General features: G+C 48.6%; 2 protein-coding genes across 9 annotated transcripts in view; both read right to left on the bottom strand.

The window, feature by feature from the left end:
- Positions 1-17: 17 nt before the first annotated feature.
- LOC111851170 (claudin-20-like) lies at positions 18-8,713 on the bottom strand. The gene is made up of 2 exons (XM_023825826.2): positions 8,401-8,713; positions 18-3,886 (listed from the first exon to the last, which is right to left on the bottom strand). Exon 2 carries the CDS (start codon positions 3,797-3,799, stop codon positions 2,942-2,944), a length of 858 nt encoding a protein of 285 aa, XP_023681594.2. The 5' UTR covers positions 3,800-3,886; positions 8,401-8,713; the 3' UTR covers positions 18-2,941.
- A 1,710-nt stretch (positions 8,714-10,423) lies between these two features.
- Positions 10,424-25,289, bottom strand: part of LOC111851202 (rho guanine nucleotide exchange factor TIAM2-like) — a 58,072-nt gene continuing 43,206 nt past the window's right edge. For all 8 annotated transcript variants that reach the window (XM_072702901.1, XM_072702904.1, XM_072702898.1 and 5 more), the window contains 15 exons: positions 22,191-22,280; positions 21,618-21,875; positions 19,888-19,982; positions 18,092-18,274; positions 17,589-17,657; positions 17,381-17,506; positions 16,807-16,915; positions 15,799-15,978; positions 15,112-15,230; positions 14,132-14,240; positions 13,926-13,984; positions 12,950-13,052; positions 12,761-12,848; positions 12,357-12,481; positions 10,424-11,939 (listed from right to left, as the gene is read on the bottom strand). In XM_072702901.1, coding sequence (XP_072559002.1) covers positions 11,350-11,939; positions 12,357-12,481; positions 12,761-12,848; positions 12,950-13,052; positions 13,926-13,984; positions 14,132-14,240; positions 15,112-15,230; positions 15,799-15,978; positions 16,807-16,915; positions 17,381-17,506; positions 17,589-17,657; positions 18,092-18,274; positions 19,888-19,982; positions 21,618-21,875; positions 22,191-22,280 — 2,303 coding nt within the window. In that variant the 3' untranslated portion in view covers positions 10,424-11,349. The remainder of the gene's footprint in view (positions 11,940-12,356; positions 12,482-12,760; positions 12,849-12,949; positions 13,053-13,925; positions 13,985-14,131; positions 14,241-15,111; positions 15,231-15,798; positions 15,979-16,806; positions 16,916-17,380; positions 17,507-17,588; positions 17,658-18,091; positions 18,275-19,887; positions 19,983-21,617; positions 21,876-22,190; positions 22,281-25,289) is intronic.

Genomic DNA, 25,289 nt, shown 5'->3' with positions numbered 1-25,289 from the left:
TTACAAAGGACACCTGGTTTGTTTTACCATAGCGGTTTTACTGAACGTAAAAGTTCCACCTAAACAGGCAGATATTGTAGACAGGCATGAGAAGGACGCCCATAAACATAAGGACTACACAATTAGACTAAGGCTAAAGCTGGGAAGGAGTTGATTTGTCTGCTTTGAAGTAGCTGTGTGGTCAGATGGCTCTCCCATTCAAAAATACTTTGCATCATGCAGGAAAACTAATTTCTTCATGCCCATCAAGGCAATGTTGCTGTGATCAGCAGTGAACACACACTTTAAACAGGGACGTACATGCACACGCAGGCCAGGCACTTTCATGGAAATCACAGTGGACCCACCCCTATATCACCATCAGGCTGGATAGTTTGCGACTGGGTTGCATAACATGGTGAGTCAAGCTAAGGGACTGATCTGAGACTTTACACCTTTCTTCTAAATCTCCTCTCAGTCTAACCCGAATGCTAACCCAAGTTCTACTGTCTCTCTTACCCAGGCAGACGGCCGGCAAAGGAGCCAAGCTGGGAGGTGGTCTTACCAGCAGCCGGTTAGCCTGGCAGTGCCTCTCAGTCACCCATGGCAGCAGAGCGTCTGTGCCAGGCCCTGGTACCGGTGCTGAGCTCTCATGGCCAATCCTAGTCCCGGACATCACACTGGTGAACAGCACAGAATTACAGCCCCACTGATACCCAAGCGTCTCAACTGTTACACAAGCATGTACTCACACATTAGAGCGCGTGCAGCTTGCCGTGCGAGGGAGTACATTCGTGATTGTGCGCATGTTTCAGTGTGCATTGAAAGCAACGACACCTCCTTCAGTTTCCCCTCTCTTCCTGAGTGACGTTAGAGATGTTAGAGTGCAAGAAGATGATGGAGGCAGAGTGGATGGTGCTGTTAGTGATGTCACAGTCAGCGCCACACTGATTAAAGGAGACACACGATTGTCATGATGTCAGCTCTAGGTAATAGAAGACTGACGTTTCCGAGCAGGGAGCATGTCGAGCTCAATCTGAGGTACAGTGGGATGCAGTGGCCTCAGTGGATTGCGCAGTGCGCAGGGAGCATGCAAGCTGGCGCGGGCAGAGCATGCGGTGGGCATATGGATGATGGCGTCAGCTCCTGCCGCCAAGCTCGTCGGACACAGTCTTTGGCGCATGCAGTGGGCCGGTGCGTGGCCATCAGCTCAATCGCACTGCAGAAATCATCTCCCAGCCTTTCGCAGGATCTATATCTATCTGTATCTTCTAAATACATATTGCTATTTTCTAAAGGATGCCAAAAATTTTAGGGGGAAACCAGTTGCTATAACGGTAATCACTAGGGATGTATGAAAAAGGGAGCAAAACTTTTACCAGGGGGTATGAATTTAATGATAATGAGAACATATTATTTAAACTAGGGTTTCCCAACCTTTTGATTATGTGACCCGGTTTACGTCATACATCCGGCGTATGAATCGGTGGTTTCATGAATTGAGTTGTTTCCATTTTTTCGGAACACATAGACGTGGGGTCGAAAAGATGTAAATTATTATATATAAAAATATGTATTTTATTTTTTGGAAATGAACTAAACCCTTCACAAAACCCCCAGTGTTCCTCAGCTCGGTACCAGTCCGGGGGTTGGGAACCCCTAATTTAAACAGATTAATATAAATTTTCCAACCATAGTGACACCCCTGACATCGTTGCCCTGACTTAGTCTCGAATGACGCTTCATGCAAAGCCTATAACAGCATAATGAAGAGAGCACAGGGCTGAAGAGAGCACAGGGCTGAAGAGAGCACAGGGCTGAAGAGAGCACAGGGCTGGATGTGTATTATGAGACCAAGTGTGTGCATGGTGTTTAGTGCCTGTGAAGGTGGGGGTGGGGGCTGCTTCAGGATTTATGAGCGGTGCGCGACCAGCCGAGGGGACTCTAATGGGGGGGGTAAAGAGCTGCATTATCTGGGGCTGCGCTCCACTGAGCCTCTCCTCCTGTGGAGGGAGTGGCCACGTTGTCGGGTCGTGTCTCCCTCTGTCTGTCCTAATTATCCTGCTGCCCACACCGTCAGCAGTTACCCATGAGGTAGCGACGTCCCATCCAGGGTGACCTTTCCGGCTGTACGTGTGGACTGTGTCTTCGGACCCGCTTTTATATCTGTTTTGCTCCGAGCCCAGACCCAGAGTTGTGCTCAGAGCCTGGGCAGGAACACAGCCTGCTGGTTCCTCGCGCGCGGCTGCCTGTGACGGACAGCAGATTATTAAGTGATTTCTCACTCCGCTGCACATAATACGGGAACTTAATCGTGTGTGGAAACAGCTGAGCTCAGTTCCAGCAGGTTATGAGTGTATGACCTCCCGGTACCATGGGGTGGTCCGAAACTGCATCCCATGCAGCGGTGGGGGGTCAAGCCGAGTCATACATAGGACAGGTACAAGCCATGACGGAACACAGCGTTATAACAAAAGAGGAGAAACAGACCACCATTTAGAAATGATAAACTGCATAGAACGCACCTTCAGAAATAAGGCAGTAAGCTGTAGTTGTAGTAACTAAATGGAATTCTAAGCACCCCACTAACTAGATAAATCTAGTAGTGCTGGTTACCCTCACAACAGTCATCCAAGTCATTTGCTGCGACATAGAGAACCAGTCATAGCTTATCAGACAATTTCGCGGTCAGAAATATAACACAGCACTTTCTACAAGCGTACAGAGATGCATTCCCTACAAACCCCTTTGGCACGGTGCCTCGGGAACTGAAGCCCCGAGGGCGGCTCTTTCCTCCCGGCGGCACTCGCTACGCGTCCCCAGTGCTGTGGCTGTCCATCCCGCCTCTTCTCTGGTGGAGGATGAGCTGAAGCAGGGTGGGGGGAGGGAAAGGCGATGAAAAGATAAGCGGCCTCCTTGCTAATGCACGGGCTGAGACGTCCCCGTCGCCTGGACGGGAAGGTCACACGTAATCTTGCAGGACGTATCCTGCTCGGCTGTCCTCAGGGTGAGCCGGAGCGGGGGCATAGTGCTGCCCGTGGTGGGGTTCGCTCTGGTGAAGTTGCTCCTGGACCATCTGATGCTGGAGATGGTGACCCTGCACCAGAGGCTGTTGGAGATGCTGGCCCTGGACCAGTGGTGGTTGGGGAAGCTGGCTGTGGACCAGTGGTGGTTGGGGAAGCTGGCTGTGGACCAGTGGTGGTTGAGGAAGAGGTTTGTCTGGAGGTGAGGCAGTAAAGTCCTGGGGTCTCTCACTCTTCCCTGGGCATGAGATGCAGAAGATGACTCCTCCCGTAAGTAGGAAGCCTGCAGACACGAAGGCAGCATAAATGGCTCCTCCTGGCTCAAACTTGCTGCTCTCAGGCACGTTGGCATCCAGGAAGCTGGTGATGACCTCGTTGGTGAACCAGGACGCCGGCACCAGGCAAAGGACCCCGGCCAGGGTGAAGCACGTGCCGCTGGCGAGGGCAGCATGGCCCTTGGCCCTGCGGCTGCCCCCCCAGCGAGTGCACTTGAGCCCCAGGGCGGCCAGGCAGAGTCCCAGTGTGGCAAGGACGCAGGAGAGTACCATGGAGGTGCGTGCCGTCTGCAGGTAGGCGGGCAGCAGCAGCACCGAGTACTTGAGCGTGCAGCTGAACATGCCGGTGCTGTACCAGGTGCAGTCCATCCACAGGCCCTGCATCTGTGAGATAGCTGTGATGATGTTGGAGCCGACGTCGGCGCTCACCTTCCAGTTGGGCAGCAGCGTGGCCACTGTGGCCCCCAGGGTCCCTAGCAGTGCCAGGATGAAGCCGAGGATCTGCATGCCTCCGGACACCATTCCCCCGCGCTGCCTCGCCCGGCCGGGGCCCGGCGACCGTCCTCCAGGTGCAGAGCCCGGCAGCGAGTGAGCCCGACCTCCGCCAGCCTGCGAGAGACACCGAAATGAGAATTGAACTGAGCGAGCAAGCGTGACGATTCAGCGGGCGGGCGGGGGATGGGGGGGGGGGTTGGGGGTGGGTTTGTGGGAATCGGGTGGGATGGTCACCGGAAAGGGAGGCTGTGCTTATTTCTTTCTTTTGAGTTATTCTGTCTCTTTTCTGAGCTCCAGCTCTTTGAAAGTGCCACTGAAGACGAAAAATGGAAGTGGTGCCGTTTCCAAGGTGCGGAGCGTCGACTTAAAGCCGCAGATCCCTCTTAAGGAGCTGCGCCGAGCTGCTCCTGCTCCTTACCAACAGGGGGCTGCATCTTGGGGTTAAACGGCACAGCGTGGATGCTGATAACCTTAGTTTAAGATGCCGTTCTGCCTTTAACCTGCCCCCGTGGCGTGATATCCTCAGCCAGCCGGCAGCGTCCTTGCGGAGGCAACAGCCGGCTGGTTCTCGTGGTGCGTGGAGGAAGGAGACGCGCTTAGCTCCAGGCTGGTGTGGCGCGTGTGCAATGGTGCGTCGCGTCATCTAGAGCGATTTTTGAAAAACGCGCACGTACACAGCGCCGCACGGACACGGGCGCAGGAGTGAGAAGGAATGGGGGTGTCGGCTGTGGATTTAGCTTCCTCCGGATCGGTCGATGTTATCAGTCCGTCGGCACTGCGGTTACGGTGGTGGCTGCAGGAAAGCCATTATTTCCCTGTCGGCGTCGAAGGGGAGAAGCCCGCGTGTTGGGGATGATAACAGGCAGAGGAAGATAGCGGCGCAGGACCTCGGGCTCAGCTGTGGGGAAGCGTTCCTCGCTAATCAACGACAACAGGACGTGAGCCACCGAAAGTGTTACTTAAAGAATTCGTTGAAACCACAACTCCTTTGCGTAGCTTGTTAGACACGCAAGTAAAACATACACAGGTGCTGAGCCCCACATCCATGCTCTGTGCCCCTCTCCCGTCTTGAGCTGGGGGCTCGAAGGTTGGGTTCAGTGAGAGCAGAATTATTTCCGAAGAGAAGAACAGGACAGAGGAACTCCGCAGGCTAGCTACACCACATTCAGGAGGACAGAGACATGCGAGGTTTGTAATCAGCACTCTGGCTACTTGCTCTATCATTTAATGATATTAAAAATATCACACTGATTCGTTGCTAAGAAACTGAACTGGAAGTCCCTGTCACCTTGTGTACGACGGTCTTATCCTTTCTTGTCCCCAAATGCAGTGGGACAGAATTCTTTGCTCACAAACAACTGCAGAGAGCGAGCAAGGGGACATAGGCACTTGTGCCAGGTCTCCCTGCGTCTGCTAGAAACTCTGCTCCCGGACAGAGCCTGGCACACTTTGAGTGAGAACACAACTGCCACATAAATTTATATGCTCACGTTTACGAATGCCACATTATTCTATCCGAGGCTGCAGCCTGCTGTTAATGAAGCTGAGCTGGATTTAATTAGCTCGCCATCCTCACGGAGCAGACAGATGAGGGACACAGAGTGACAGTTTCCGGAAGGGGGTTGACATTTGGAAAATCATGTGTCAATCATCCCCCTGGTGAGGCCAGTTTATGCCTGTCAGTAAGGCTGGCATGCAGGGGGCACCTCAGGGCGATACCTCTGAGTGCAGCTTCACTAAGACTGAGTAAGGGGGCACATGTGAGCTTGGCGAGGTCCCCAGCTTTAGCTTGGTGGGTAAAGCGTCAACCTCTTATCTGAGGGTCTAGGGTTCAGGTCCCTGGTTGGGCAGATCTTTGAGAATTTCCCTGGAGCAGGCTGGCCATGAAGCTCCACCATGCTGATCGTCTGGGTTTTAATGGAGTTCTTATAAGAATCATGTTTCCTTCTCTGGAGCGTAGCCACTTGGCATTTAAAATGATGAAATCATGTTCTTAAAGGGTGTTTCTGGCCAACCGTTCTGTTTGTGAACGAAAGAACTGAAAGGCTTTTTATAACAGTAATCACACAGCAATGTCAGGTTTTTGCAGTTCTTGGCTGACATTTCCCCATCGTTTTTTCAAAAAGATTCTTAAGGATTTTTCCCATCCTGTGAAATTGCCTCTCCAATGCAAAAATCACCTGGCTTTCATAATCATAGTAATAATAATACTAACACTACAGTGAACTTGGAGTTTCAGGGCCGATGTACAAAAGCTGTTTCTCGGCTGGGGATTTTTGGGCGATTCCGTCAATCTCTTTTCCACAACCTCTTATCCTAGTCAGGCCCTGGAGCCTGTCCCAGGCAGGACTGGGCAGAAGGCTGGGAGACACCCTGGATGGGATGCCAGCCCATCACAGGGCACACGCACACACACACAGACACACGCACACACTCACAGACACACGCACACAATGGACATCACAGAGACACTGATTCACCTAAACTTAGCATGTTTGAGGACTGCAGAAGGTAACTGCAGTACCTGCAGGTAGCACACAGGAAGAACATGCAAACTCCTCACAAGCCATTAGGCTTACACTGCTGCACACACACGAAGCCTATGGGAGTGTTTGTCTCTAAATCTCTGCATGGCTGATTTGCTTTCTGTCAAGTGGCACTATCTCCTTAATAAAGTTAAACAAACAGCTTCTCTCCTATAACAGAGCCAGTGGTTGTTTTCAGTGTGTATCAGCTACTATATTTTAATTTACAGCTGCCACCCCCCAGCCGGCATCCCCCTCTCAGGTCAGCCGAGAACAACGTCGGCCAGTGCATCTGCTCTTAAGCTATTCCGATTTTGGGGCAGACGGCTCCATTTTATTTTTATTTTCTAAGAAATGAAGGTCAACCTTGGCACTGGCAGCAAGTTCCCCTCTTCACTGATGTGGTTTCTGTTTGTGGGAGATAAGAGTCAGTGCCAGTATTTTAGCACGACCAGATGACGTGTAATTATCAGTAACTGCGGGTCCAGAATTTTCGGTAATTGTCTTGTCTCAGAAAGCAGAGTTAAGAAAAAGCTGGAGAGATGAAATGTTTTACTAGCACATGTAAAAATGCTTAAATAAGCTAAGAGTTTACGGGCCTGGCTTCACCTGGAAATATTTATGGATAATATTATGCTTTTATTCTAACAGGCCTGTCCACCAAGGCTGTAAAACTGAAGTTTACACACACACACGTTGTTTCATAGAAAAAGCACAAAGTGTAAAAGAAATTGGCATTTTTAAGACACTAAACCAGGGATCACCAACCTTTTTCAAACTGAGAGCTACTTCATGAGTACTGAGCCATACAAAGGCCCACCAGAACAGACTTTACCTAAACTTATCTAAACTTCATGTATAATAAACATGTTTTAAATGTTTTTTTTTTTTTTTCTTTTTCAGATGTGGTCATTTTCAAATCTATATAAATGCAAATGTGATTAAAGAAGAATAGCAACAGGATCAAATTAAATTTTAGACACTGCTCAATGGTGAGTTGTGCTATTTTTAGAACAGGTCCGTGGGCGACTCATGTGGTCCTTGGGGGCATCCTGGTGCCCGCAGGCACCATGCTGGTGACCCCTGCACTAAACTGTTGGTCAATTTTTTATGTTAATTGGAATAAACATGTTCGTATAACTAGTAATTGTTCATAGTCAGAATCATGCTGCTCTAAAATGTAGATTAAAGTCTGAAGTTCGCTAAAGACCACAAGCGAGGTTCTCAAATCACGCAGATTAAAAAGTAGGTGAATGATCCGGTCATTGCTGAACCAGATGCAGCTTGGGAGACCGACTGAGCCGTTCTGATAATGAAAGATGTCTCCAATGTTTACCAATGACGTCTAATATATGCTAAACTCACTATCAAACAAGTCAACATTTACCGGTGTCACTGAGAAACACCCTGTCCAAGTTGTGTTGATACTCCTGTACAGTCATCCTTTCTTCCTCCTCGGTGGATCTGCCGGCCTGGACATGACACCCCCCAGCCATTATGCCACAACACAACAGACCAGGAATATGAACCAGCGGCACAGCGGGAGACTGGAGTCCAGGCAAACTGACCAGCTACCCAGCAGCTGGTTCTTCTGGGAAACCTGATTTATCGCATCACTAAGAGCTTCAGGGCAATGGCCGACATTGCTAGCACCTCACAGCGAGGGGTGGGTGGGGTGGGCAGCTCTCTCAGGGGGCCACAGCATCCACTACCTCCAGCAGCAGAAACCACACTTCCTAATAGCAATGCACCACTGTCTAGGGGTAGGAATAACATCACAGAAATACAAGCTGCAGTTGAACACAGAGTAAAGCAGGGTCCAGCTAGTTGTGAATGTCCCAACTGCGGAAAGCACAGAGATGTGAGTAGCCGCACGCACACACATACACACACACACAGAGATTAGGCATCTGTCTTTTTGTGGGGACTCTCCATTCATTTGAATGGGGAAAACCCTAATTTCAACAATAAACCATAAGTAATCTAATAAAATAAGACTTCAGGCATTTTTAATTTTTTGATTGCAGACTTTTATAAAACTGATGTCTCTCTCTCTCTCTCTCTCTCTCCCTCATACACACGCACACACACACACACCCTTACCTGTGCTCCCAGCCGTCCGCGTCCCCCTGCTTGGCTGCGTCCCCAGATGCCGCAGCTCTGATGGGTCTTTCCCTTCACTCGCTCTGTCTGTGTGCCTGTAGCATGGTGCACAAGTGCACACGTGTGCGTAGGAGGGCTGGAGCTGGATTCTGACTGCGTTCACATGAAGGCAGGCTGAGTGAAGCCCCTAGACCCCCCTTCCCTCACCCGGCCCCAGCCCGGAGACCCGTCCCGCTGGCTCCCGCCAGTTATGCACGGATCACAATGGCAGCTAGAGCCGAACAAGTTGGAGCTCGGAGCTGGAGGTCTGCACTGTAAGCCTTTTTCAGCCCAAAATAAGCAGAGGGAGGAGGCAGGGGAGCAGGGGGGGGCTCCAGGCTGGGGGGAGGGACCAGGCTCTGGCACGACCACCTTGACAATTTGACCAGCTTAGAGTTGCTGAGGGGGGTGAGAAGGGGCTGGACTCGGAACAGAAGCTGGGTTCCCATTCATCATTTGGGCAACAGGGCCTCTGCAGCGCCACTTAGTGGTCATTTCGCATCCTGATTCCTCGCTTGGCTCTGTGGAGGAAGCCACCCCATCAGACGCTTCCATAATTCTCTGGGAACACTTTGGGTTAGTCTGTGCTGAGCAGGACGGGGGTGGGAGGCGTATTAGGGCAGGGGTCCATCACCGCGGTGTTTCTGTGACAACTACACTCTACCTAACACTCCACCAATCAGAAATGCATGCTGGGTAAGCCAAGGATGCAGCAGTACCTGGGTGCCTGTGGACCTGAACTATCAGAGCTCCTCACTGTAACCAGCTCAAACAGCTACTCCACGAAATCTCTCGTTAGACATGGGTTGTTCAGCTGGGAAAAAAATCCCTCCATCTTCAGACTGACAAGACCCTGATCATCATGGATGATGGTTGATGACTGATGACCATTGTGGTCTTTGAAGCTAGTGTGTTGCACAGCGCCCCCTACTGTCCTCCTTCTCATATCCATCAAATCCATCCTACAGCAAGATACACGATGCCCGTGCTCTACACCCCTCAGCCGATACACAAGGGCCAAGGACCAGTCCCCTGATGCTAACTGTCAAGATGAATTATCGTATAATTATAATAATTATAATATATAAATTATACACATTTTTTCCCTGCTGCTGTACTCCGGGGAGAAAGCTAGCCGCAGGCAGGGAAGCAGAGGGCACAAACAGAGTGGATTCCAGGTTATATTTAGCCTGAATGGTGAATTTTCCGTGGCCATGTCACGCCTCCCCTGGACCACATCTGAGCAAGGACGCCGTCGGCAGCGGCCGTGTGGATGATTAACCTCAGCGGCCCGGCCATTTCTGCAGGCGCTCAACCTCACATCAAATTCATTCCAAAATGTTACGGAAAATGTAGTGACACTTCTGGAAATCTGCGATTCGGAGCCACTAAGCAGCAGGATGGAGGCCTCTGATGCCGCACATGCAGCCAAGCCTTGTTAGTGTTAACGCCTGGTCCCTCTCTTGCCTTTACCCATAATCCCACTTGTTACCTGTCTCTACAGGATCTCAGTTGACACCACACAACGAGATCTGGAAATATGTTCTGAAATGGCTTTTCAGATGAAAACATGACTCTTTTTTTCTTTGTTTCCATGGAGTTGGGACTGGGGATGTTGGAGACAGGTTTCACACAACCGTCCACAGATCTTGGCCCCAACCAGCACCCCTGCTAAGCAGCTCACTGGCTGATCTGTGAGAAGCTTGTGGGGGCAGTGTGTAGCTCAGCAGGTGGGGACTCTTCGCCAGTGACCAGAAGGTCATTGGTTCAAATCCCGTATTTGGCAAAGAAACTTAGTTGCACTAGGAAACTGTTAACCCAGCTCTCAACTGTATGCTGCTTTGAATAAAAGCATCTGCTAAATAAATGTAAATTAACTTAGGCCTGCGATACAAACCGTGCACAACTTCCCAGAAAAGCCTAACTGCTTCTAATGTGTTTTACATGGACTGACTTAGGAAAAATACAATCTATGACTAATAAGTGCAAACAAAGCATTTATTCCACATAACATTATTTTCCATAAACCTACTTACAATGTCAAGTACACAAAGTACAAAATATATTAAAATTAAATTAGAGTAGATATTTACAATAGAAGCTTTAGCGAAAGCTGCATTTTTTAATGTCTGAAAGATCTCAGATGCTCTGCTTTAATCGCCACAGCTGCAGGTACTCAAAGCTGCCTTGCCATCCCAGTGAGACCTGCAATGTCACACCAGTGTGTTTTACTCCTGCTCCCGTAGTCGGGAGAGGTCTCGCTCTCATGTCCACATGGCGTAGGGCAAGCTTTTAGCTCACAAATATATGAAGTTGTGCCCTGAGTCTGACACAGCAGTGTCTCCAGACTGAAAGCCAAGATGTCCCCATAATTTAAGACTAAATATTATTGTACATTATTCTTCTAAAATGATGCAGTTAAGTTAATTGCTTATTTTTACTCAAGCGTTATAAAACTCGAAAAAGCCATTTGGCTTGTATCCCCTGGGCAATACAAAAATAGAAACGTATCAATAAATAAAATTTTTTAAAAACTCACGGTAAAAAAATTAAAAGAAGTAATGTTACAAATACAGGCACACAGCGCTAACGGCACAGGCTGCACAGCACAGGGGATGCTGCCCCCTGCTGGTACGTCACGGTCCAGCGTACCTCCAACAGCGGTGGGATTAGCCTGAAGGCCAGTTGGAGCACAGGGGTACAAACCGGCACTGTAGCCAGGCAGAGGGGGGCATGGTGACCCCATGCGAGGACCTTTTAACACCTCGCCAGTTTTAATTCCCTCTCGAGTCCAATTTGGATTCATTTCAGTATATATTTCTTTTTATATAAGAGGCACCAGGGTGCACTGGGGCACCCTAAGCCCCGCAGATTACCGGTCCCGGGCAGAGTGCTGAGATTTTAAAGGGGTCAATCAGGGCTGCAGCTGGATGCCTCTGCACTTGAGGGCCGGGCACAGGGGGCCACGCGCTCAGACTTGTCATAAAAACAGTCCTCGTTGACAACAGAGGTTAGGCTGTGAACGCTGAAGTCCCTCTCCAGCAGGCCGCTGAGGTCAGCGCTGGCTGTGTCATCCAACAGCGCCCCCTGGCTCTCACATGGGTTGTCAGCAGCTGGGGGGGTGCTGCCCATGACAGAGTGTGTATCCAGCTCCAGCTGTTCTGGCTGCACACAGGGGGCGGGCCAGGAGAAAGCCGCCTCCTCCACAAGCCAAAGCCTCTGCAGCTGGGCCTCGATGGTGCTGGTCAGACAGTCATGCTGTGGGCCCTGCCTCTCAGCATCCTTCCTGCCCGGGACGTCACTGAGAGGCTGCTGAGGGGCCGGGGACTGTTCCTGGGGGTGCCAGGAGCCACTCTGTTCTCGGAGAAGGTCCCCCAGGTCAGAAGCACTGCTCCGGGTAACGCAGCTCTCAGTGCCCTCATCTGGGTTCAGCTGACTGCTGTCCAGGGCATCAGCGGAGGCCTGTGGCCCTTTGCGCAGCCAGGAGGTCAGGGAGGCCCCTGCAGACAAACAGGAGCGTGAGCAATAAACCAGCATCTGACAGCAGAAACCAGAACAACTCAGCATTTAGCTACACGGGTATGCAGAGTGCACTGCATTGTGGGTAAGAACAGGTCTTGCAGACCCAAGAAGATTTCAGATTTTCTACCTCTCAGCACAGTACTGAGCCTGGAGGTCCAACCTTTACAACTTTGAAATTAACTGTCATAACTGTTAAATGAAAGCAAAAAACGTACGAAACGTAACAAAATCCAAAATGTGCACTTTTGAAAATGAGCTTTGCCTCAGCATTACTGCCACCAAGCAGCCTCAGTTTCTGGATGCTATGGTGCGAGTTCCCCAAAGAAGCTTAACTATTACACACTGAATTCAACCGGAAAAGAAAAGAGAAACCTTCAGGCAGCAGAGCAGCTCACCTGCCCCGCTAGGCGTCGAACCCAGCTGCTCCCGGCTGCCCCTCCAGGGCGGGCCGGTCCTCCTCGCCCCCTCCCTCAGCAGGGAGCGGATGGCCCTAACAATGGTGGCCTTGGCCTCCAGCGAGCTGCCCGGATGCAAACAGAAGGTGGTGGTTATGAACTGAAGCTGCTGTGAGGAGCCCAGACGTCACACCAATAATAATCTGCTGTTGTGGTGACGAAACCCAAATAAAACCCATTCTGACAACACAGGGCTGGAGCTGGGACCAAAATCAAAGCCACAGTGGGTAGGGTATGACAGGTTTGCTTTATTCCCAGCTGAAGGTCACACCCCTAACGGACTTGCGGATGTTGTTGCTGATCTGGCCAGTAGGTGGGGCCAGTGTGAATCCCTGCCCCTTCACCTGCTGCAGAGCTGGAATGGCATCTCTGGTCTCCCCTCCAGCTCTGACTTAGTGTGGATCAACTCCCAGATGCAGTTAGGCTCTGATCCTAAAATGAAAAAGATTTTCAATCAAAGAATGAGGGTTGTGATAACGACAAGCTGGCTGTTACCGCCCCCCCCATCCCAAGTGGTCTGTATAGGCGCTGACCTGCAGTGCTGCCCAGGCGGACCTGCAGGGCTGGCAGGGGGACTAGCCAGCGGAACCGGAAGGGGTCCGGGTCGCCTTGAGATGTGGCTGAACGTGCTGCGGCCTGAAGGGCGACACAAAATCCATTACAGTAAAATCCTGTTATAACGGACTTCAAGGGACCTGGCAAAACAGTCAGTTATATCCAGAGTCCGTTATATCCAGAGTTGCCCAGAACACAACTACAGGACACCATTTACTCAAGTCAGAAAGGTAGTAATCCAACTTTATTTACTTTATTTCACCTATTGCAACAAAATCATTTTATGTCACAAACACACATATCTTCTTTTCTTGCTACTGTAGTGAACAAATGCATAGCAAATGGCAAGAGGCATTCTAATACCCTACAATAAAAGATGTTCTAAAGCATTATGTCATAATGAACACAATTACTGGGAAGAAAAATTATCTGATATTTCTCAAACTGCAAAGAAGTCTTGTACTTCTCATGGTTATTCCAGATGTCACTGACTGTAGATTTACTGATACCATAGTCACCTACAATATCCGCTTGCGTTTTCTTTTTTGTTTTGATTAAAAGAACGATTTCGCATTTTAAATCTAATGTTATAGAACGATGCTTCGTAGCAGACTTCTCAGCCATTTTGAAAAGAACTATTGATGCGCATGTCCGTCGTAGCGGAACAAAATTACAGTCAAAAGTGGCCCTGGGGACCAAATTATTTGTACATTATAAGTGAAATTCCGTTATATGCGTGTCCGCTATATCTGATGCTTTTTCTGCATGTTCTTAAAGGCACACAGACGGGACCAGCGGACCTCGTCCGTTATAGATGACATTCCGTTATAAGAGAGTTCGCTATAACGGGATTTTACGGTATAAGGTAACAACATTAAAAGGCGGCACACAGGACGCCGAGAGAGGAGGACGCCGACAGAGGAGGGCGCCAAGTAAGCAGGAGGGACGACTCACCGCTCTCCTCTTCACTCTGCTCCAGTCCCGGCACACCAGGATGACAGCTCTCCTGAAAACTGAGACACAAGGCCCAGAGGAGCTCTCACGGCTGCTAAGGTTTAAGGTTGCCCACTGCTGTAAAGGCAAACTTATCAGCATGTCACTGATGGACTGTACACTGGCCTCAGCTGCCCTCTTAGGCCTGGGTCTGGCCACACACTCACCAAACACAGTCAGCTCCGGGTCCTTCCTCATACGGCCCAGCGAAGGCAGCGGGTTAAGCCACGTCACTGAGGAATGCATGAGGAACTCGCCCATGGAGATCTCTGTGACCTGGGGGCCAAGGCACGCCTCAGAGTTACACTCACAAGCTGCCACAGCTGGGTCACATGGTGCCATCTTCTAAGGTTGTGTCCATTTGCACTGAAGACATTAAGGTTTGGATGGACAAAATGTCATGAAGCCAAAATGGACGCAGTTATTTTTGATAATCCAAACTCCATCTCTACTAATCAAGATCAGCTGGGGCCCCTGTCTGCAATAGTTCATCCTCAGGGCAAGTACTTGGACATGATCTTTGATTCTTCACGTAATTTTGAGAGACAAATTAATGCACTAGCGAGCAGTGAAGCCGTTTTTATCACCTCAGATCTATTGCCAAACTAAAACCCATTCTTTGTTTTACAGATTTACAGACAGTCATTCAAGCATTTATCACATCTTGCATCCACTACTGCAACTCCCTTTATGTCAGAATACCACAGGCTCTCTTGTCTCGGTTGCAACTAGTCCAGAACACTACAGCCGGGCTTCTAACAGGAACCAAGAAAAGATGGCACATCTCCCCCATGCTGGTGCACTTGCACTGGGTACCCATAAGGTGTTTGTATTTAAGGTTTGGGCCCACAATACATCACTGAACTTCTCAACCATCACTGCACACCACGTACGCTTAGATCCGTAGTTCCTGTTTTCCACTTCTAAATCCCTTGTAACGACTCATTTTTACTGTCTGGTTTTTGAAAGACGGTGGGTCAGTCGGTGGGACTGACCCACCCACCCACCAAATTAGTTTTTAACCTTTTACTTTATCTTGTATATTGGCCTATATGCATTATACAGCACTTTGATGCAACAACTGTTGCTTTTAAATGTGTAAAGACTTGACATCAAAAGTATGCAGGGGGTGTGGTGGGGGGTGTACCTCCTTCTCAGTGCTGCTCTGCTCAGCCACCAGCTGGTCAAACACGACGCCGTAATCCTCGTAGATCTTCTGCATCTCGTTGATATGACTGGCTACCTTCTCCATGGCCTTCAGAGCCTCTGTGGACAGGATGATGCCTTAACAACATGTGAATATTCGGGCAGGTCTGAAGTCAGCCCTCCTCCCTACAGCTGAACGAAGAGCAGGCAGATGCCACAGAAACAGCGGGGCTTGGTGCTCATCCTCAAAATGCTGCATCAGTGTCAGGCCAGTGGTTCATGTGAGATGTCTGCACGAGTTGGCGCTCGAGGATGTAGCCCAAGACCATTTCACCCAAGAAGCGAAATACATACAGGTCAAGTATCAACCATAACTGCACTCAGTATTGGACTGCTTGGCTTGTGTACACCAGTCTTGCTTTATAACAGTAAATCGGCTAAATAATCATCGGAGATAAACATGGTTAGTGCTGACCTGTTTGTAATGAGTTAAAAAGATACACAGTAAACTGCTGAGCAGAGTTCAGCATCTAGGGGTCTAGGCTACTGGATCTGTTTGAACCATTACTTATGATCTTGCCAAACTTCCAGTGGAGCTGAAGATCCATTCCGGTGATCCTTTTCAGACACTGAATGCCAGCGTGTGCATGGACACTGTGTCCCTAGAGGGTGGCTCCCTGCTGAGTACCTGAGAGGTGAAGATGCTCCTGGCTGCCTGCCTCCGTCAGGGACGCCAGCTCCCGCAGCAGCAGTGGGTACCGCAGCACCCTCTGCACTGGCTTGATCAGATACGACTCCAGGGTAGACGAGTGCTGCTTGGTGGGGTTCTTGGCCTCAAGGAACTCCTTAAAGGCCCAGTCAGTCTTAGCTGCAGAGAGGAAGACCAGGGATCAGACGTCACTCCGAGAGAGCACGTCACATCGCAGGAGACGTCACTCGAACAGGAAGTGTCATTCCGAGTATTTTTTTTTTTTTATAAGTAAGATTCACTATTAAAGTTGTACAGTATCACATATCATATTTGTAATTTTTGTGGTAAATATTGTGCTATTTGTAAAACAAAAAAGGAGCTGAAAATTTCCTAGAATAAACTATAGCCAAAGAAATGTGTCAAATTGGCCCTAAACCACCTCCCCTTATGCCTCGCCACATCCCCCCACCCTATCCGCTGCTCCATCTAGCACAGTCTGTTAGCTCTGCACTGAGTTTTTCCATTCCAAAGCATCCTGAGTACCAGGTCCTGTGTTAGCTCCCATGATGTGAGCGCCATGGGAGTCCTGTACTGCATTTCAGTTTACAAGCCCCCATGGTGCTAAACGCGCAGACACTGCAGGCTGAGTGCCCAGAGCTAAATTACCCTGCAGACTGGGCAGCCGTCCAAGAAAACAGCAGGAAGATACATTTCCCAACATTAATTCTCCATCATCACACACTCACTGCTCCAATAATTGGGTTCTTCTCTGTGCTGCTAAATGCCTACAGTACTTAGATGTGGAAATAATCACCCTCAAACTTTGCAGGGCTTCAAACTTTTTCCGCATCTTTTAGATTGACATTGGACAAAAATACACTTCACAATAAATCTTGGAGGATGGAGCAGTTTGAGTCTGAAGCAACAATATTCATTTTTTGGTAAAATTACATCTCCGAGCAACGACAGCAGTGAGAGTGACAGGCGCCTTAATGCAGGGTGTACCTCTCTCCAGGACTTTCTGCGCCTTGGTGTGGTTGGCACAGAATCCACTGTAGAGTTTGAAGTGATCCGCGTAGTAGAGGAAGGAGCCACCCAGAGAGAGCAGAAGCTTCTGCAATGAGAGAAATGGGCAGAGGAAACAGGAATCAAGCCCTAGGAGCATCAGCACCTCCTCCTCCTCAACCTCGAGAAGAGCCAAGGCGCAGCTCTAGGTCGGGCGTATCTAAAGGGGTTACATTCAGAATTACGCAGACTGGAGTTCTCTCCTGGGACCAGGCTTGGCCAGTCACAGCACAGCATATTACATACATGTGGCAGAAGCTTTGAAATTGAATTCTGAAGTAGTGGGAATAGAAAATAAAACAAACTCATGAAGCAGGACAGCATCATGGGCAATTCCAGTGCAATAGTGCATTATTAATTAAGCATTAGTGACCCACACCTTCTGAAGTGGGTACTCAACATGACATATGGTCAGTAGACCAGGCTCACCAAGCCTGACTTTGACTACCCACTCTAAATAAATACCAATACTGAGAAGAGAGCCCACTAGCTGCTTGTCCAGAAGAGGGCCTACCTTGACTTGCTCAGGGGTCTCAAGGGTGCTAAAGTCTGGAGAAGAGGAGATGCGGTCCTCCAACGTCTGCAGGAAGACTCTCTGGAACTCGAGCATCTCCGGCAAGCTCCCAAACAGAGACTCCATCTGAGGAGGGGTAAGAGGGGTGACAGTGACATCACGCTAACCCCTCCTCCATGGTACCTTGCCACACCTACACATAACATACCTCAGCTAGGCTCAGGAAGGTCTGGGTCTGCAGGGGTTTCAGGTAGATCTCAAACAGGCAGCTCAGATCCTGCAGAATGCAGAACGTGGCCCATCACTGACCAGGACTGTGACTAGGTGGCTGAACAGCATCCGTCAACCCCGGACGTGTCAGTCTATGCTCACACATATGTATGTTTAACATCTTTGCTTCAAAGCCAGCATTTCCTTGATGTTTTCAGGAAAGTGTCCCACAAGCAGCCACTGCTGCCAGCAACCCTCCCTTAATCACAAGAGATAACCCTGGGCCACCAGACAGTGGCAGAATGTGGCGGTTCACAAAGCTGAGACACACAGCTGTTCCACCCAGTCTGGGACCTGAATTTAGTGGCAAGTTCAGCTGCAGCACAGGTCATGATGCTCTCCAGCTTTCTTAACACAGGTGATGAGGAGCCTTGGTGTTCTCCCGGCTCCCCAGACGACGCCCCAGGTGAGCGCCCTACACACCAGGCCTGCGGGCTGTACCTTGACGTACGACTTCTCCGTGTCGACCAGCTCCTGCATGACTTTGCGTAACTTCTCAGTGGACGGCCTGTTCCGGGGGCAGGGGGGCTGTGACAGACCAACCTGGGGGGGCCTCTGGAGCTCTGTTAGACACCCCAGGCTCTCCTGGGCTTCTGGCATCAGCATACTTACAGTCTCCATGCCCTGAGGGAAGAGGACAGCAGGGGGAACCAAGCTCAATTATGGGTGAACCAGCAAAACTCAGCATAATGAAACAAATTGTGAATTAGTATGGCCTAAACCACAGGAATGCTGCTCAACAGCAGGAACATTGCTAGACATTTTTGTTAAGAGACCAGATGTTTTCACTTTCTGCTTAGTTTTACTTTCTGTGTGATGCAGCTGCAGCTACATTCCCAGTGATGTGCAGTGTTGAGTGCATGATGCAAAGCACGGTGAACCTTGGACCAGGCTGGTCCATTAGAGCCACTCTGTGCAGGGCAGTTCAATGGCACTTCAATCCCACTTGAATGAATGAGTTTCCGACTCCTAACCTTGAAGCTCTGCAGCCACAATGAAACCCAGAACAGACAGTGGGCCAACATGACGCTTCATATTTGGATTTTATATACATAGGCTTAGATAGCTGGATTCTTCACATCATGAGCACAAGTGACCACAGGGTACAAGAATGCTGCAACTCCTAAGACACAGTACAAATGTCTTTCTCCTTAATATTCACATACTTTGATTAATTCATCCCATATCTCAGAAAACCAGCTCTAAATATCAATGGCAGCCATACTGTATGGCTCATCAGTTCAATGATTACAAAAGAGAGCCATACACAAGACAAATGAGCAATTTGACCCAGGCTTTTTCAAGCTTCATGAAAGAAGCTTCCGGAGGCAGAAAAATCTACTGATCAGTGAGGCATGGCGGCATGTCATACTGGACCGCGGGGAGCGGGAACAAAGCGAGGGGGAGTCCGCATAGTCTGACCACCTTGTGTAAATTCACACTGAGTCACAGAGGCACAATTAACATAACAATCAACAAGGTATTACTGGGCGTGTGGAATCCCCACGCCCCCACGCTCAGCCTAATAGGAGGTGCAGCATCCACGGTAAAGCAGGGATGCAGGACCAGAGTCAGGGTGCTGGATGTTCACACATTAAGCCTGGCCACCAAAACAGCATCCCTTCCGATCTCACTTAAGGTCAGAGAAGCCCTTCCTCCTCAAGTTCACCCCATGTTTAAAAGCCTCAGTGACTCAATTTCACATCGCATTCCACAAAATCCAAAAAAAAAAGAAAAATAATGCTGACACTGTTCCAGCATCTAGAATTTTGTGAATGGTCTTAATTCAGGTTCCGCCCATTTCAAAGCACTGTCCCCTGCCATGAGAGGTATCCAAACGCCTGGCAGCCATCACCGAACGGAGCCCTCGCTTTCCTAGGAAACTCCGAGTCCTGCGAGGGACTGCAGCTCCCACACTGACAGGCACAGGCCAGAGAGCTCATACTGCATTAGCTGCTCAATTGGGCTCTGCCACGGATGAGAGCAGCTCCCTGCAGATGGCAGCCAGCTCCGCTTAGAGAAGGTGTGGTGATGGGGGGGCTCATTTCAAAGTAAGAAATCTGAGCTCACTGGCAGCTACATCCAGCAGACAGCAGCATTACTGAGCCGCCGCAGCAGAGGCTTTACACAGACCCTGGCTGGAAGTGCTCATGTCGGCGTCCAAAGGAGCACAGTAATAACATTCAGATGGACGGCACACACACAGTACCTGACCCGGGCCCCGCCCCTTTCCTTACCCGGAGGTGCTGGCCACGCCCATCAGCTACATCAGGCTTCTCATCACGACAGGGGCCTACAGATCTGCAGGTGACATCGGAGCCAGCAGCTGCATCTGGGAAGAGAGGAAACCAAAATGAAGGGGTGACCATCTAACCTGAAGGGGAACTGCGGTGACAGAACAGCTGAAGGGCCACAGAAGTGCTCACTTTATTAGGCAAGAGGATGATGAAGGAAAACAGCTCCTTGGAATGAATAAGACCCCAAAGCTGAAACCCTGCACACAGCAGGAGGCACCGTCTCAGCCTGGGGGCCTCAGATGTCGACATCGTGTTGCAAGCTCCAGCAACTTCGCTGAGAAACACTCAGAGTGCGGACGCTGCCAAGAGCCGCAGGCCGTGCTCATTTCCATGTCTTTCACACAAAATATGTGCTGATGACTTATCAGCCTGGGAATATAAAGGAGCCATTTACCCGCCTACGGCACTCAGGTTTATCGCCACGGGAGCAACACCTTGCCAGTGCGGCATGCATCTCCGTCCCCCAGTGGACGGCATGGTGGGAGTCTGCTGGCCATCTTCATGGGGAGCCAAACGCTCGCCAGCCAGCCAGACAGACAGACTCGTCAGACAGGGCTCCTTCTCAGCCACCCACTGGCTCCCACTGTCAGTAACAGGCCACCCAGCAGGCGTGACACCCGGGGTACAGCTGATGGCCACGACATGAAGACGGCGGCGAGGAGCTCAAGCAGCTCAGCATAGCAGATGGGCGGCACACCTGTGAGTCTCTAATGAGCAAGGCGGCTCTCTGCTGTAAACACCTGAGGGTTTATAAGCGACTGCTATATGTAACATCTGTTTGCTCATGTCCACGCGTCCGAATGATACTATTCCATCAAAGTACATGAGCACTCAGGTCCTGAAAATGTAGCAACACACTGACCAAGACCAAAAATGAGAAAAATCTAAGCACATCTACCATCAACTGATTGTAAGTCTCAATAAACTATGAAGCATTTTAAATGAATACACAAAACCAAGGACCAAGTAGATGGGGTGGCTATAGAAGCTATTCATCCACATGCTATGCTGCTTAATACTCTCCAGGAAACACTTGGAACGCATGAGTCCACTGCACTTTTTCATTTAACCTGAGACAGAATTTCCGATATACTCTATTTTAGCCAAATGGGTTTTCATCCTTATTGGAGATTTTTATGACATTGTGGTTGAGCTATAAGTTGGATCATCTATCCGTTTGCTTGTCTGTCAGTCAGTCAATCACACACTGACAGACAAATAGTCAGACAGAGACACAGGCAATGACAGACTCGGAGACACTGGGTCTTTCTCAAAACCAAGAATGCAAAGATCGCATTTGTGGTCTAGGCAAGACCAGTCTTGCTAACTTGCCTTCCAAGCATGAACTTGGGGTGCAATGAATCATGGGACTGGTCTTGTTTCGTGAGGATGCAACTGATGTATTCTTGATATTTGGAGTGGGGCAAGAACATCTACATCCTCTATACTTCTATTCTTAAATATTAGAACTGTTCTCCGGCAATGGAAGGTGACGTAAAACACGATAACATAAGTATGGTCAAGTTCGCATAGTGAGAAACACCTACTGACAGACAGAAAGTTAGTGACAAGACAGATGACTCCGTCCACTGTAGGGGGGTTTTTCAGTACAGGCAGCACCCTACATAAGCACAGCAACGTGGGCGACACTGCAGATGGTGCCACCTCACCTGCAGATAGCTGGGCACTGAGCTGCTCATCCTGCATGTCAGCGCAGACCCCCAGGTGGCAGGGAGGAGGCACCGGCAGGCTGAAGTCCGTAGGACGAGCATCTGGCCAGATGGGGGTCTGGTCCTCCAGGGCAACATCCTCCCGTCGGAGGACCAGACTGAGCTTCAGCTGGCAGAAGTGCGTCTGCATGAGGCCCAGGTCTAGGGTGGACACATCCGAGCCATTGAGGACCAGGATCTCGTCGCCTGGTCTCAGCCCTGTGTAGAAACGAGCCCAGAGAGCAAAGCTCATTTGCTAGCAATAGCCCCAATGTAACATGCACCGAATGGTGAAGGTCCCTGGCTGCTTGCAGGCCATGAATGCACACTTGCACCCCGCTGGCTGAAATCAAATGGTCTGTTTCTACCATAATTAGATCACACCATTTAGACCAGACGCTTCTGTGCTCAATTTTTTTTGTGCCTGACACACAAAAAAAACATGTTCTATATTTGATTTAAAGTGTTTTTCACAGCAAAAAGACCACAAAAATAGAACAATTACATAATTACATTTAGACTAAAACGAAATACCTTCAGCAAAAGCAAGCCCATCCGGATTAATGTCGCTCACGAAAATGTGGCTGGTCCGTGATCCATCCACATGGCCTGTGACAGCGAAACCTGTGGCAGAGAGCAGGTCAGGTGAGCTCAAAGCAGGCTGATAGACTTTGTGGTTCCTAAGAGAACATCCTCACATGACGCCAATGTCCCTCAAAGGTTTGTGTTTCACCAAGTCCAAAGATCTATCATCACTAGGTGCCGATAAGCCCGTTGTCTTCCTCCTGTCTATCTTCTCTCATTATGTTGTATGCATACAAGTGGAATAGATGATGTTGCATACTGTCACCCTGTCTAAATCATTTACCAGTGGAACCAGTTTCTCCATATTACAGCCTCACTGTGGCTTCTTCTGCAGCGAGTTGTTGGCATATTCTGCTCAATGTTTCCAATGATTCTTCTTCATTTGCTTGTAATATTTGTATTTGGTTGTCATCCATCTCCAATTATCTGATTTATATATTACAGATGCAGCGATTGACCAGCCAAGGACCGGAAATCGGAGGATTTTCAGTGTGTGGACTGGAGACGGATTGGTCAGTCTCATGTATTTCTGATACAAAACAGTTTGTTTTATGCATGCACTACATGGAAGTTCCTCACTGTAACTGAAGACGACACAAAACTTGCAATTTGTAATACATGTAATGCCAAAGCAAACCATGGGGGAACCACCATGAAAACATGGTGAAACGTCAGAGGTAAACTGTAAAGTGATTATTAAACATATGCTAGATAATCTTGAAAAGGAATAATCAGGGCTCCAAATGGTGACTGAAATGGTGGCCAATGCGCCTCTCACGAGAAAATAACTCAAAAAATAAAATAACTAAAAAAAGGCAAGTGTGACAGCTTTTAGTTACGTACACTCTTAACACGCCTGCCATTCCTGCTACATTATCATGTGATTAAAATGTGGATTGATCTAAAGCAGTGTTGACAGATCGGACAGGTTTTGGCAAATCATTGTGTTGGAAACTCTTCATGCAGTCTGGCAATCTGTTGCAGAGAGTATGGGGCCCGGGCGGAAAATCGATGGTTGGAAAGAAAAGTGGACTCTTGCAAAGGTGGGATGAACTTTTGAGAGATCCCACAACACTTCTCCGTTTCCATTAATAATGGCACTGTGTCCATTTAAGGTACCAAAGATGCTTGCTTTAAGCATTAGACTATGCGGGACCATGCACACCATGTAACTTGCATATTAATTATTTTATATGTATTTATTGATAATTGCACTGTGTCCATTCACTGTTAGTGACTTTAAGCAAGATGGTTGGACTATTGAACGTGAAGTGCACACACAAAAATTTTGAAATATTACAGACAGTGAATGATATTACAGCTGAAAAACTGCATATAAAGCTAATTGTACTGCAATGTTGCAGTTAAGGTTCAACCTCAAACCCATTTTCTAATCGGTACATGCTCCTTACCTCCATTTCCGCTTTCTGGAATATTTCAGTATTGATCTGCATATCCCAACATACATCATCAAGCGAGAATACCAGGGAGGTTTCCCCAGTTCGGGTTAATCTCGATGACACTGTGGTAAAGTTAGCATTATACAGTGGTACCTCAGTACTCAAACTCATTAGAACTCAAATTTCTTAAAAGTCGAACCAACCAGTTCAGGAAAAAAATGACCTTGAACTCTATGTGAATCTCAGAAGCTGAACCGTGAATGCCGACCTAAGATAACTTGTACAGCGGGGAAATGAGTCACGCAGCACGTCTCTCAGCGGAAACAAACGCTTAAGTCTCAGCCTCGCATTCGCTGTGATAGCATCGTGCATGTTTACACTAGCTGAATACATATATTTAGACATGAAGTAAAAATACATTTAGACAATGTAACAGTAATGATTATATAATAAAATACATTTAAAAATAAAGATTTCTTATTATTTTGATATCCTTAATAATAAACCATTAATGTATTTAATTATAAATAGTATTGTCGTGCCGAGCAGGGACAGAACGGAGACAAAGGCGCAGACGTCAGAGTATCGGGGAATATGGGGTTTAATTACAGGTAAGGCGGGCAAAACGCAGACGGACAATACAATGACCGGACTGGGGAAAAACTGAAACGCGGACTAAATACAGAGGACTAATGACAACAACCAGAAACAGCTGATCACACGGGGATTCCACACGGGGTTAACGAGGGGGCGTGGCACACGGAAGGAGCGGACGATTGGGGTAGGACACATTTTTTTTTATTTTACACATTGTTTGGATACATTTATTTTCTTACTTTACAAATTACTGTTTTGATAAATGTGCTTAGATGTGTTTAGTACAGTATATGCTCTTCTTGTTTTATCCTGTTCATTTTGTGTTTAAATGCTAAAAAAAAAAAAAAAAAAAACATATTTAGGTGTAATTTTTTGGAGCCTGCTATGCTGAGCTGCTCCTGATCTTCCATTATTTCTTATGGGGAAAATTTGATCAGAACTCAAACTTTTTAGGATTCGAACCAGAGTTCTGAATGGATTAAGTTCAAGTTCCGAGGTACCACTGCATTCAGTTTTCCAGTTGAAATACCTTTCAACAAAAGCAAGCAACACCCCTTGGTTTTCCAGATTTCTTTACAGGCAAATTTTAATTAATATTTCAGTGTTTGTGTGTGCACTTCACGTTCAATAGCCCAGCTGTCTTGCTTACATATTGCATATTTCTGTGCCATTTATTATGTTATTATGTATAAGAATGCAGAAGGCAGATCAGATGGCTCAGACAGGAGAAAGAAAAAGCAGTGTGAGGTGCCACTATGCGAGTCTAAGTGAGGCAGACTTTAAGGTGGCAGTGTGTACACTGTACAGTGCCACTATGTGCAGTTAATGATGAGGTAGCGTGGGGTAAAAATAACAGTTCTGGGGGGTCCAGCTATGTCTGTATCAGTACTTAGGTGATGGGAAGGGGGCCTTGTTTGGGGAGTGGTGGTGAAAGCCACAGCTCTGGAGGGGAAAAGCTTTTTCTCAGTCTATTACTCCGGGATTTGATCACAGTGAACCACTTCCTGGACGGAGGCAGATCAAATGGGCGATGACCTGGGCTTCTGCATGA

The sequence above is a fragment of the Paramormyrops kingsleyae genome, chromosome 19 (genome assembly GCF_048594095.1).
Source record: "Paramormyrops kingsleyae isolate MSU_618 chromosome 19, PKINGS_0.4, whole genome shotgun sequence".
In the NCBI taxonomy this organism is placed as follows: Eukaryota; Metazoa; Chordata; class Actinopteri; order Osteoglossiformes; family Mormyridae; genus Paramormyrops; species Paramormyrops kingsleyae.
Note: the sequence above shows the minus strand (reverse complement) of the source record. Positions and strands in the feature narration are given on the sequence as shown.